The sequence below is a fragment of the Leptopilina heterotoma genome, unplaced genomic scaffold, assembly GCF_015476425.1.
Source record: "Leptopilina heterotoma isolate Lh14 unplaced genomic scaffold, ASM1547642v1 Lhet_108, whole genome shotgun sequence".
NCBI classification, from domain to species: Eukaryota; Metazoa; Arthropoda; class Insecta; order Hymenoptera; family Figitidae; genus Leptopilina; species Leptopilina heterotoma.
The window spans coordinates 13,374-27,575 of NW_025110825.1; the positions used below are offsets into that span (position 1 = coordinate 13,374).

General features: G+C 22.5%; 2 protein-coding genes across 2 annotated transcripts in view; both read left to right on the plus strand.

Moving 5' to 3' along the window:
* Nucleotides 1–617: 617 nt before the first annotated feature.
* Nucleotides 618–5,008, plus strand: LOC122502582 (venom allergen 5-like). Its single transcript, XM_043612721.1, has 5 exons — nucleotides 618–808; nucleotides 3,902–4,063; nucleotides 4,294–4,375; nucleotides 4,478–4,610; nucleotides 4,749–5,008. The coding sequence occupies exons 1-5, from the start codon at nucleotides 692–694 to the stop codon at nucleotides 4,915–4,917; spliced, it is 663 nt and encodes a 220-aa protein (XP_043468656.1). The 5' UTR covers nucleotides 618–691; the 3' UTR covers nucleotides 4,918–5,008.
* An 832-nt stretch (nucleotides 5,009–5,840) lies between these two features.
* LOC122502537 (potassium voltage-gated channel subfamily H member 8-like) overlaps nucleotides 5,841–14,202 on the plus strand; it is a 92,196-nt gene continuing 83,834 nt past the window's right edge. Inside the window, exons 1-3 of the mRNA XM_043612652.1 lie at nucleotides 5,841–5,850; nucleotides 6,288–6,419; nucleotides 8,615–8,742. Coding sequence (XP_043468587.1) covers nucleotides 5,841–5,850; nucleotides 6,288–6,419; nucleotides 8,615–8,742 — 270 coding nt within the window. The remainder of the gene's footprint in view (nucleotides 5,851–6,287; nucleotides 6,420–8,614; nucleotides 8,743–14,202) is intronic.

Sequence of the window (14,202 nt, forward strand, 5' to 3'; positions counted from 1 at the left end):
TTGTAATTCACAAAAGTTCACTGTTACACTATTAATCCAAAACTGAAAATTTTCGAATTTATTTATAAACTCACGAGACTGGATTTTCACTAGTCTCGTACGCACGGTGTGAATAAAGTAAGTTTATTTTATTTTTATAAAAAACACAGTATACTCTGAAAAAAAAATTGTCTTTTCTTTGGCATTCGGCGATATGACGACATGAAACACCTTTTTCAATTACAAATAATTTTTTTTTAATGTATAGAGAATAAGAAAAAATCTTTAGACTATAGGAACCAGAGTGAATCTGCGAAACATTTTTTTTTTATAATTAAAAATGAAAATGATCATGAAAATTCATTTCCTCCTCCCTCACATAAAAGTGTATTATCTGTGAATGGACATCAAAGTGGAAATTTAAAACAAATATGACGTTGTTGAAAACTAAACATTTTTTCGTGAATAATGTTATCGTACTAATTGCACTTTACCTCCTCTGACAACACACAATTTTAACATTCAAGGAAAGTCGAGTCAATGTTTATTTTATGATAATATGTACCTGATAAAGTTGTACGCTAAGAAATTGCAATAATTAGAAGGAGCATAAAGAATGCAGGTATAAAAGAACGTCAGAGAAGTGCATGAGTAAGTTGTTGTGGTTGAAATAGCAAATCAAGTCAACCTCATTGCTCGAAGCACATACATAATGCCATTGTTACGCAGTCTTTGTTTTCTTTTTACAATTTTAACAATTGTTGTTCAAATTAATGGACAAAATGACTATTGCAACATTTGTCGAGATCACACCATGTGCCGCTTTACGGTAAGTAGAGAATAAAAATTTAACAACTATTTAGAATAATATCGAAATACTTGCACTGCAAAAACAGGTGTCTATATTTGAGACACTTTTGTCCTCATTTGTAAGACGTTTTGGGATGTCTTTCAGGAAGACGTTAAAAGTGACTATTTTGGAGACGTTTAAAGTGTCTTCATTCAGATGAAATTTCTGCTTGAATCGATACATAACCTAAAAATGCATGTATGCATTGATATTGCGCGGGAAACTTTCATCGAGACGAGGCAAGACGAATATTACCGAAGATACTCGAATACACAAAATGTCTTTTATTCAAAGTGTCTTACTTCGAAAACGTCTTAAATTAGCAAAAATGACTTAAATGTAGACACTTTTACCGTCTACATTATATGTCTTAAATTATAAGCACTGAAAGTGACTTGTTTACATTTGTAAGACGCAAGAAGTGTCTCAAATTTTTAGACACTTTGCATGAAAGACAGATGAATTAGTCATTTATTCCAGACTAGACGTTTTCAAAACGTCTAATGTCTTAAAATAAGACGTTTCGAAGACGCTAGTTTTTGCAGTGTGAAATATTGTTCTGAGTCACTTTTTATATTCTCTTTTTTACAACTTATACAGGGTTGCCACAAATATTTAATTTTATTTTTCCCTAACTTTTCCCTGATTTCCAGAAAAAATTTTCACTTTTTCCCTGACCCTAAAGAATATTCTGATTCACTCTCAAAATTATTAGATACTCAAAAAAATGTTCTACTATATTTATTTACAAATTTCTTCAAAAGTAAAATTATTCAAAAACATCAATAACTTCTTTTTTCAATAAATATTTAATCATTATTATTTTTCTGTAGGAATTAAAATTCTTCAAAACATTCAAATTCAAACCTTTTTGAAATTCAACACCTTATAAGAATATTATTACAAGACATGAAGAAGGCGATTACTCCGAGTCTTCGACTCAAAGTAATCGCCTTCTTCATGTTTTGTAATAATTTAAATTATTATAAAATTTTTCAAAAAAAAGTTAAATATTTACAATAATCCTAATAAAATCCTTCACAAGAATACAATTATTTTTACAAGTAGTAAAATTTCCCAAAAAAATTCAATTATTTAGAAAAAAATGTAATAAAATTCTTTGGAATAATTCAATTATTTTCAAAAATAATAAATCGACTATTCGGTAATACATTTTTAAATCATAAATATTTATTAGAAAATTCTTCAAGAATTCAATTATTTAAATTAAAAAATAATAATAAAAAATAATTTATTGAATAATTGAATGTTTGTTAAAAATGAATTCTCATAAAGAATTTTATCAATAAATTATTAAATAATTGAATTCTTTTGACAAATTTTAATAAAATTTTTAAGAATAATTACATTTTTCGAGGAATTCGATTAAAATATTGTATCAAAAATAATTAAAATCCTGCGATGAGTTTAACTAATTATGAAAGTAATGAAAAATTTTCTTAAGAATTTTATTAAAATTTTTCTAAAATAATTGAATTCTTGCGACGAATTTTATAAAAATATTTTTAAATAATTGATAATTTTTGAAAAATTTTATGAAATTTTGTATTTTAAATAATTGAATTCCTGTGAAATTTTGCCAAAAATTTTATTAAAATTTATTTTATTTATTTATGATTTATGAAAATAATTAAAATTTTCCCAAGAATTTTATTAAAATTTTTCTGATATAATTGAATTTCTGCGAAGAATTTTATTACTTTTGAAAATAATTTAATTCTTTCAACGAATTTTATTCAAGTTTATAATAATAACTGGATTTCTGTAAAGAATTTTATTATTTATATAAATAATTGAATTCTTGCAAGGATTTTTTTCAATTTTATAAAAATAATTGAATTTCGGTGAAGAATTTTATTACTTATAAAAAGAATTGAATTTTTGAAAAGAAATTTCTTAAATTTTTTTAAATAATTAAATTCTTGCGACGAATTTTATTTAAATCTTTTTAAATAATTGATATTTTTTGAAAAATTTTATGAAATTTTGTATTTTAAATAATTGAATTCCTGTGAAAATTTTATTTTTTATAAAAATAATTGAATTATTTCGATTAAATTTTATTAATAATTTTGTAAATATTTGAATTCCTGTGAAATTTTCCCAAGAATTTTATTAAAATTTTTTCCAAAATAATTGAATTTCGGAGAAGAATTTTATTATTTATAAAAATAATAGAATTCTTGAAAAGAACTTTGTTAAATTTTTTTAAATAATTGAATTCTTGGGACGAATTTTATAAAAATGTTTTTAAATAATTGATATTTTTTGAAAAATTTTATGAAATTTTGTATTTTAAATAATTGAATTCCTGTGAAAATTTTATTATGTATGAAAATAATTGAATTATTTTGAAGAAATTTATTAAAAATTGAATAATTGAATTCCTGTGAAATTTTGACAAGAAACTTATTAAAATTTTTTTAAATAATTGAATTTCGATGAAGAATTTTATTATTTATAAAGATAATTAAAATTTTGACAAGAATTTTTTAAAATTTTTGAACATAATTGAAATTCTGCGATGAATTTTTATAACATTTGAAAATAATTGAATTTCTGGAATTGAATTGAAACATTTGTTATTTAAAAAGAAATTATTGTCAGAAATAGAAAAAATTGAAGGTTTTGTATTAAAATTCGTGGTAATTTCATAGTTTACGAGGCAAACAAAAAAAACATCAAAATTCAGAGTTTTATCATGAATTTTAAAAATCCAATTTTTTCCAGTACTTGTACTAAAAATCCCTGACTTTTTCCTGATTTCCCTGACCAATTTTACTTTTCCTGACTTTTCCCTGAATTCCCTGACCTGTGGCAACCATGTTATATTGACGACTTCAGTTATCAATTTTTATTTCTTTACAAAAATAAACTTTTCTTTTTATAGATTTTTTCTTTTTTTTATATAATTACATATTTTGTATCTGACTGTATATAGAATTAAATTCTAGAATTTTTTTTTTGTAGTATTTTTCCTTTTAACTAGATGTGAGAATAGAATGAATTATCTTCTTGATAGTTGTTTTAATAATTTTCTTCTCCAAATAGAATCCACAAAATGTATGTAGTGCAAAAGTAGCTTATTTAACATCCGCACAACAAAACGAAATTGTAAATATACATAATGAATTTAGACAGCGAGTCGCTAAAGGAAATGAAGGACGAGGAAACCCTGGACCACAACCACGAGCAAGAAATATGCCAAATATGGTAAGGGAAAAATTTAAAAGATAAAAAATGGAATCGACCTTAACACCCTTTTAATTTATTTTTCAAATTAATTCTATGATTTTAATTTATTTTTTAAATTAATTCTATTATTTTAATTTTCTATTTTCTATTGTAACTATTATTTCAATTATATTTTTATAATATTTTTATAATCAGTATGAAGAATTTATACTTTTAATTTTGACATTTGAATATTTTAATTCTCTAAGGCTTGGGACAGTGAAATCGCAAACGTCGCACAAAGATGGGCTAATCAATGTAAATTTGGCCATGATACTTGTAGAAATGTTCGTAAGTATTGCCAAAAAATTATTTTTATCCTAATTCAAAAAAGCAGGAATAAATTAAAAAGTATATTTTGTTTATTTGAATAAAATAATTTTCTTTTTTCAGGCCGTTTCGGTGTTGGTCAAAACGTAGCTATGGCATGGACAACAGGTTCTAATCCTTTGTCAATAAAAGGTTTGATAACAATGTTGTATGATGAGGTAGCTAAATTCAATCCAAACCAAATTAAACCCTTCAGGTGAGTGAACATAAATTTTTTAATGACTGTTTCATATTGTTTTGAGTTTAATTGTAAACAACACTTTCAATGAGTATAAATATTAATTGAATTTTGTATTAATTGCATTTTGATTGTTAATAATATTGTCGTTTATAGATTTACAGGAGAGACTGGACATTACTCACAAATGTTATGGGCAGCAAGTACGAGGGTTGGATGTGGTTATGTTAATTATATGAATGGAAATCAAAACACAGTTTTATTAGTCTGCAATTATGGACCAGGGGGAAATGTTATAGGAGGCACCATGTACGAAAGAGCTTAATAAAGAAATTTATTTTAATGAAATAGCTCTCCTTTTTATTACGCTAAGACTATTCTTTTGTAACTGAAAAATAAAAAAACTTGAAAAACAATTATCTTTATTAAATTAATCGAACCCTTTATTTTCATTGACTGAATATTTCTATTTATTATTATTGTTTCTATTTTAATATTATTGTTTGTATTTTATTATTATACTTGCATAACAAGGAATTAGTAATTTTCTATCATTTGTTGAACTAGAGTTAAAAGAATTAGTATGTAGATTTATTTGGGACACCGGGACATAATCATACGCTCCTGGTATGTGATTGATATTGACGCGAACAGCGCAGGCGCAACCCCTCCACCTACCAGAGGTTGGAGTAGGGAAGCTCCGCCCCCTAACTCTCGCATATAAAAGTGAGGAGTGAGGCAGCATTCTGTGAGTTCTCCCGAAAGCGGTCTAACTGTAAAGAACTCTCGGAGAAGATTTATCACCTCTGGAATTTTTATTCTGACAAATTTTTATCTATTTTATTCATAAGGAAATTTAAATCTGCTTTTATTGTTCAGTTCATCTGCTACCTGACTACGAGAAAATAAATAATAAAAATCAGATTCTCTATCTGCATTTAATTTCCGAGATGAACAAAAAACTCTCTGAAATGCTTCTAGAATGGTAACCTTAAAGAAAACATTTTTCGAAATCATATAAAATAGTGTAATTATGAATTCTTTTTAGAAAAAAAATTAAAGATATTTTATTAACAAAATATTTTTATAACAAGATATTAAATTGAACGACTACCGGTTGCATTGTGTTAGAATTCTTTACATCTATTTTCCATGTGGTATTTTTAGAGATAAATCATACCCGCAGGGTAAGGAGATATAAAGTGTCTCTCTTGTCAAAGCATATTTTCATGAGATAGAATCTGACGAATGTCATTTGGTGCACATTTTGCACAATTTTATTGTATAAATAACAACCTCTCTTCATAATGAATATTTAACGATGAGCAAAAAGACAAATCAAACAATACGATAATTAATTATTAATTAATGCTTCAGAAAGTAAAATACTCATAGGAGAAGATTAAAAAAAGAATCTTAATTAAAATGCGCGCACTAAAATAAATTATCTTTTATTTTAAAATAATGTTCTCTTAAATTGTAAATTTCTATTTACTTAAAAGATAAATTCCAAATTGGAAATGTTTCGCGAAAAAAAGAACTATTGCTTTAAGTACTTTTTGTAAATAAAATAAAAAAAAGAATGGGAATAAGGTTCTTCGTTTTAGGAAGATAGAATAGTTAACGAAAGAAGTAATTAAAAAAGTACAATTGTAGAGCAAAAAAAAAATTGTTTTCTTATTTTCTCTTTTGCAGGAAGTCCGTTCGACTGCCTACTCGACATCGTTCCAATAAAAAACGAAAAAGGTGACGTCGTTCTTTTTTTGGCCTCACATAAGGATATCACTCATACGAAAAATCTTCAACTCTGTGAGTTATACGATAGTGGTGAGTGAATTTTGCTTTGCAAAAATGTCGCATTGAATCAATGATGGAAAGTTTAGTAATTTTTTTTTTTTGGTTTTATTTTTATAAAATATTTTTCAATGAACTTTTCAAATATAACTTTTTTAATATAAACTTTTTTCAGTTAAATATTATAACGCCTCATGACGCAATGTGTTCGAAATATAGTTTTCTCTTATTTTACAATATTTTTCCCTAATATTTAATAAAGTGTTACACAATGTTTGGAACAAAAATGTTATAAATAAAATCGACTTTTACCAGAGATTCATGCGTCATGTAATCACGCTTTAAAAGCCACAACGATTAACGTTTTTTATGCAGGAACAATGGAATTTACGATCAAAATGGTATTAATTTTAAATCGTCTATATAAACAATTTATATTTTTCACTTTCTTTTTTTTGCTTTGAGTTTAATCCTTTAACACCGAATAATTTTTAAAAGTATTTCTTAATGTTACCTCATTGTAAAAAGAATTGAAGAGTGATATTTTTTAATGAACTGAAATTAATGAAAGATTTCTTGAGAAATGTATTTTTAACTTTTGAGTACAATTTGAAATCATAAAATATAAAATTGAAAATAAATTTATAAATAGTGAAAATTAATGGAAATAAAAATAAATTTATTTTTTGCTATTACGCTTTAATATAGGGTTTCCACAGGTCAGGGAAAAGTCAGAGATTTTTATTAAAAGTCCTGGAAAAAATTAATTTTTTTTAAATTCATAAAAAGTCAAAATTTTGTCTGGAAATCAGGGAAAAACAAAATTAAATATTTGTGGCAACCCTGTAATAAGAAATAATTTTTAAAGTAAAAGTTCTTTTGCAAAAATTCTATACGATGGTTTTAAAAAAAAGTAGGGTTACGATGACAAATTTTTACTACACGTTTTGCAGAATAATTGAAGAATTAAAAAAAAGTTACAAACAGTGGATTTGAAATGTAAATAAATTTCGGAGACGCTGAAGGATTAAACATCAGAAAAAGCTTTTTGATTACAAATAATAAATTTAGAAAAGTTGTCACTATTAAAATTTTCTATAGCTAAACACCAAAAGCACTTTCAAGGCATTACTTTTTATTCCCATTATTCATATTAATTACAATATAAATTATTATAAAAATTTATTCGCAATATTATCTTATAAAATGGCAAGCAGAGATCCTTCTCGTAACAGTACTTGAAGACAAGTGTGCCGCTCGTAGCGAACGCCCTATTTATATATCCAGACAAGAACACTGGATTGGTCAGTAGCGCGAGGGAAGGGGAACACTTCCCCCTCCACTACAAGTATAACCCAATAGAGTCCGATTATCAAAGCTGTAAATTCGCACCAAACTTTACGCATGCGCTTTAACACAAACAGAGAAAAAAGTATATATATACAGAATTCATTAATTTAATATCGAATATTTAAAAAAAAAATTTTTTTTTAAAATTAATTTAATTAATTTTTTAAAAATAAATTTCCCTTTGAAATGGTAATTTTTGATTCCCTTTATGAAATTATAAATAAATAGGCAAATACATTATAAATATATTTACAAATTATTTTGTTAACAAAAATGAATTGTGATTATTATTTTTTTATTATTTATTTATTTTTTTTTTTTTTTATTATTTTTTTATTTTTTGGCAAAATAAAAAAATAGTTTCATATAATTTTTCCTTTCTCAAGCAAACGTATTGAATTTAAACTTTGAAATGCTTAAACTTGACGAGCACATAGATCTGGTGCAAAGTTGAAACACATTTTAAATAATGCAACGTTTGTGGCACTGTTTATGAAAATTTTAGTATGCAGGAAAGCAAACTAAGCATCTGTCACAGGAAATTATAATATAATCATATTCTTCTCACACCTTTAAAGTTTCGCCTTTTAAAACTTTTAAAATACACTTTATAAAAAAATATTTGTATTATTTATGATTTTATTTTTAAAAAGGAAGTGCACATTTTTTTTTTCTTTTTTCTTTGAGAAAAGGCTTTATTTAGACTTTTATTAAGATTTTAGTGAGATCTTTATGAAGATTACTGTTTTAACTTTTTATTGTTAAGAAATAATAAAAGAAAAAATTTTTGCAAAAATAATTATTTTGCAAGAAAAGTACATTAATAAATAAGCAACGATTTAAATTATCTATAAATACAGTTGTTTTACAATTTTCAGATGCGAATGGCAATCTTGATCCTGAAGCTCCTCCAGCGAATTATGGCAGAAGAAGAAGTCGAGCCGTCCTATATCAATTGTCTGGCCATTATAAGCAGGACAGTAAACATAAAATTAAGTTAAATAGTGTGAGTACAATTTTAATTGAATTATTATTATTAATATTATATTATCTGTAACTAATAATTATTTAGATTCTGACTTTGATAAATTTATTATTTTAAAGGGTTACATGAGTTTTATTGGGGAAAAAAATTCATTTATAGGAATTTTTTTCGAATAAAGCAGTAAATTTTTTTAAAAATACTATTTTTTACTTAAAAGTTAAAAGTGCATATCTTGAGTTTATTATTTAATATTTTCATAACTAATGAAATATTTTACAGAGATTTAATTATTTTCATAAATAATAAAATTCTTCTCCAAAATTTAATTATTTTCAAAAACTTTCGAGAATTAATTATTTTCAATATCTACTATTTTAATAAATATTTCACCAAAAGAATTGAATTATTTAAAAATAAATTTAATGGAATTTTTTGAAAGCATTCAATTATTCTTATAAATAATAAAGTTTTCACAGGAATTCAATTATTTAAAACATTAAAACACAATTTTCATAAAATTTTTCAAACAAAATTAATTATTTAAAAAGATTTTTATAAAATTCTTCACAAGTATTCAATTATTTAAAAAAACATTTATTAATATCCTTCGCAAGAATTCAATTATTTTTATAATAAATAAAATTCTTCTCGGAAATTCAATTATTATTAAAAATTTTAATAAAATTCGTTGCAAGAGTTCAATTATTTTCGTAAATAATAAAATTCATTGTAGGATTTAAATTATTTTTAATACAATTTTAAATAAATTTCTAGCAAGAAGCAATTTTTCTTAAAAGTTTTATTAAAATTCTTTGAATGAATTCAATTATTTTAAAAAGTTTTAATTTTATATGTTCATTATATTTAATAATAATTTTCAATCATTTTAAATTCAATTGCTTGAAAGAATTTAATTATTTTTAAAAATTTTAATGAAATTCTTCTTAACAATTTAATTATTTAAAAAAAATTTAATAAACTTCTTTATGAGAAATCAATTATTCAATAAATACGTCATTTTTGTTATTACAAATTTTCGAAATTCAATTATTTTCAATATCTACTATTTTAAAAAACAATTTCCCACAAGAATTGAATAATTTAAAAAAAAATTAATTAATTTAATTTAATTAATTTAATTCTTTACAAACATTCAAGTATTTTCATAAATAATCAAATTTTTTTACAGAGATTCAATTATTTTCATAAATAATAAAATTCTTTCTAGAAATTCAATTATTTTCATAAATTATAAAACTCATCGTAGTAAATTATTTTTATAAATAATAATATTATTTATCACAAGAATTCAATTATTTTTAAAAGTAATAAAATTCAATTATTTTCAAAAATTTATCTTAATTCAATAATTTGTTTATCTAATATTTTAATAAAATTTCCCAAAAGAATTTAATAATTTAAAAACAATTTTGACAAAGTTCTACACAAATTTTCGATTATATTTTCTAAAATAATGAAAATTTCACAGAAATTGAATTATTAAAAATAGAATTTGCATAAATTTTGTCGAAAAAAATCAATTGTTTGAAACTTTTTTATAATATTCTTAGCAATATTTCAATTTTTTTCATAAATAATAAAACTCACTGCAGAATTTCAATTATTTTTAATACAATTTTAATCGAATTCCTCGAAAAATATAATTGTTCTTAACAATTTTATTAAATTCAATTATTTAAAATCAAATTATCAATTATTCAATCAATTATTTAAAAATTTTTTGATAAAATTCTTTATGTGAATTCAATTTTAAGAAGAATATTCAATTATTCAATAAATTATTTATTTTCGTATTTATAAATAATTCAATTCTCGTATAGAATTTTTTAGTAAAAATTAATTCAAGAATGAATTTCAGTTAAAATTTTAAATAATAATTGAATATTAAAAGCATTATTGCATGAATTTTTAAAAATAATTGAATTTTTGAAAAGGTTTCCAATTAAAATCTTTGAAAATTTAAATAAATTTGAATTTTTCATATTTTTAAGGGCATTTGAACCTTGATGACGTTACACGTTGTGCAAAGCATGTGTGACGTCATCAAGGTTCAAATGCCCTTAACTAACAATTTTAATTTTTAAATAATTTTTAAATTAATTGAAATTTTCGTTTTCTGATATAATATTTAATTGAATAATTTCCGAATAATCGAAATTTCGTAAAATTGAATTGTAAACAAATGGATTTGAAAATTCTCAAAGAACTTTTTCAAAAATTATTTTAAATAATTAATTTAAATAAGAATTTTAGTTAAAAATTCTGGAAAATAGTAATTTAATTGAAATTCCATCGTTTTAAATTATAAAGTGATATTGAAATAATTTTGAAGAATTTACAGTAACAATATTGTTATAATATAAAATAATAATTTTATCACTCGATCGTCTTCATGTTTTATAATAATATTCTCATAAGTTGTTGAATTTTAAAATGGTTTGAATTTGAAATTTTTAAAAATCTAAATTCCTATGGAAAAATACTAATGATTTAATTATTTAAATAAAAAAGAGGTTATTAATTATTAAGAAGAGGAAAAAAGGCCCGCTTAGGGCATCAAAATTTGTCTATAGTCAGGACTGAAAAATTATAATATTCTAGAAATTAATCAACTTTTGTTTGTTTTGAGTATTTTGAAGAAATTTTCATTACTCTTGAAAGATACGTTTCAAGTGCAGTTTATTTTTTTTTTGTGAGTAATAATTATACCGAAGTACATTATTGATTATAACTATCTAACAAAAACAGTTAAATGGAAAAGATTTAGCAATCGATTTCGTAGTGATTTTGTAGAAAATGATAATAACTATATTATTTACAAGCAACGATAGATAACGAAATTGTATCTCGTCGAATCTGAAATTTGTTTTTTTTTAGCGACAAACAAGAAACAACTATATCTATATGTCTTTATTCTTGATCTTGACATAAAGTTTAAGTACTAAATTTCACACCTACAAGAGCAACCCCACATGACTGGACCAGCGCCAACTAATAATTTACTTAGCCCTATACCTTGCGCGAGTAATTCAATTTACAACTAGTCTCATCCTCTCACTATATCTTCCAATACTTATGCAAAACATTAAACACAAATTAAAGCTAATTAAAAATTATTACATTCAGTTATCGGGATGTTTTAATGCTTTAATGAAATTAGAACAACGTGTAGAATTAATTACCGCAACTAAATAAATTTTCCCTATTTTTACTATTTCCGTGTTTTACACTCCAGTTTATATTGAAGACTAATTTTTTTGAGATTTTTTATTCAGAGAGAAATTTTTTAGTGGTTTTAAATTAGTGCAAGTACTTGGCGTTAAGTAATCACCTTGTTTCTGGGCTTTTCTTTTCTTTTTGTTTTTTGTTTTAAGATTCTTGCGGCTAACTTTTTTTGAAAGTTTTAAAGAAAGCACTTTTTAAGTTCGCAGCTTATTCATTCTTTTGGATTATTAAGATACATTACTGAAAGTTGTAAAGCCCTCGAGAAAAAAGGGGACTCCTTCTTATATCTCTGAAAGGAATATATTTTAAATTAAAATTTAAGATGTTGGAAATGAGACGAAAGTATGACATATTCAGAAAAGGTGCGAGAAAAATGTTTTTGTTTCATCTTCTTTTGAATTTTTGTTGGCATATATTTTTTTCAAGTTTGCAAATTTTTTTAAATTAAGAAATATTTTTCAATGCAGTGATAAATGTAATGAATAATAATAATAATAAAATGATAAATAATAACCTTATAAATAACAAGATAACAAATAGTGACTGAATAATAAAATTAGAAATAAACTACTGAATAGTAAATTAATTACAACTAGTAAAAATTTGCACTAATTTTTAGCATAATTTAACTACTTCCTTTAGCAATTAAAATTTTTTTTACTAATTTTAAAGGAAATTAAAATCAATTTTTTTCACCAATTTTAAAAAGTAGGAAAATAAATTTTTTCTTTACTAAAAGTTGTAGACTTGTAAAATAAATTATTATTTATTCAATTAAAATATTTATTTTGTAATTACTCTGTTATCTCATTATAAACTTATCTGTTGATAAAGTCAGTCGCGTGGCTCATTGTAATAAAGTCGATAAATTTGCAACTGCAATGTCCATTTGAATTTTAATTTTAACAAAAACTTTTCTTTTAATTATTTGTATTTCTTATCATTATCCGAATAATGATGGTCTCTAAATTTTATTAGCTTTTCAGAATGTAAAATAAAATATAAATATAAAAAATATTACCATCTCGTCTATATGAATAAATAAATAAAAATATTAATAGTAAAAAATATAATAAAAAATATAATACAAAAAAATAATAAACAAAGAATAGAAATAAGAATAAATTTATCGAAAATACTATTGAATATATTTTTTAATTTAATAAATTTTTGAGTAAAAAAAAGAAATATGAAGTAATCTTTTAACATAAATATAAATAAATAATAAATATAATAAAATATAAAATAAATATAAAAATAATAAACATATAGAAAATAGAAATAAAATTAAATTTACCAAAAAAAAGCAAGAATTAAATTATTTTCATAAATAATAAAACTCATTGTAGGATTTTAATTATTTTTAATACAATTTTAAATAAATTTCTAGAAAAAAGCAATTTTTCTTTAAAGTTTTATTAAAATTAGTCGAAAGAATTCAATTATTTTAAAAAATTTTGATTTTACATGTTCATTATATTTAATAATTACTTTCAATCCTTTTTAATTCAATTGCTTGAAAGAATTTAATTATTTTTAAAAATTTTAATGAAATTCTTCGTAACAATTTAATTATTTAAACAAATTTTGATAAACTTCTTTATAAGAAATCAATTATTCAATAAATAAATTATTTTTGTGTTTAAAAATTTTTGAAATTTAAATATTTTCAATATCTACTATTTAAAAAAAAAATTTCCAAAAGAAATAAATAATTTAAAAAAAAATTGATAAAGTTCTTTCCAAACATTTAAGTATTTTTATAAATGATAAAATTCTTTGTCGGAATTCAATTATTTTCAAAAGTAATAAAATTCTTCACAGAAATTCAATTACATTAAAAAATTTTAATAAACTCTCGTTAAAATTTCAATTTTCTTTATAAATAATAAAATTCTTCTCCATAATTTGTATTTATAAAGATTTTCGAGATTTAATTATTTTTAATATCGATTATTTTAATAAATATTTTCCCAAAAGAATTGAATTATTTAAAAAAAATTTTAATGGAATTTTTTAAAAGCATTCAATTATTTTTATAAATAATAAAATTTTCACAGAAATTCAATTATTTAAAACACAATTTTCATAAAATTTTTCAAAAAAAAAATTAATTATTTAATAAGATTTTTATAAAATTCTTTACAAGCATTTAATTATTTTAAGAAACATTTACTAAAATCCTTTGCAACAATTCAATTACTTTTGTAAAGAATAAAAATTTTCACGGGAATT

Excerpts from the sequence above, each read along its gene's own strand:
- LOC122502582 (XM_043612721.1), top strand. The coding sequence starts at position 692 with ATGCCATTGTTACGCAGTCTTTGTTTTCTTTTTACAATTTTAACAATT. Across the intron at positions 4,376-4,477 it reads TGATACTTGTAGAAATGTTC|GCCGTTTCGGTGTTGGTCAA; the intron begins GTAAGTATTGCC and ends TTCTTTTTTCAG. Across the intron at positions 4,611-4,748 it reads AACCAAATTAAACCCTTCAG|ATTTACAGGAGAGACTGGAC; the intron begins GTGAGTGAACAT and ends TGTCGTTTATAG.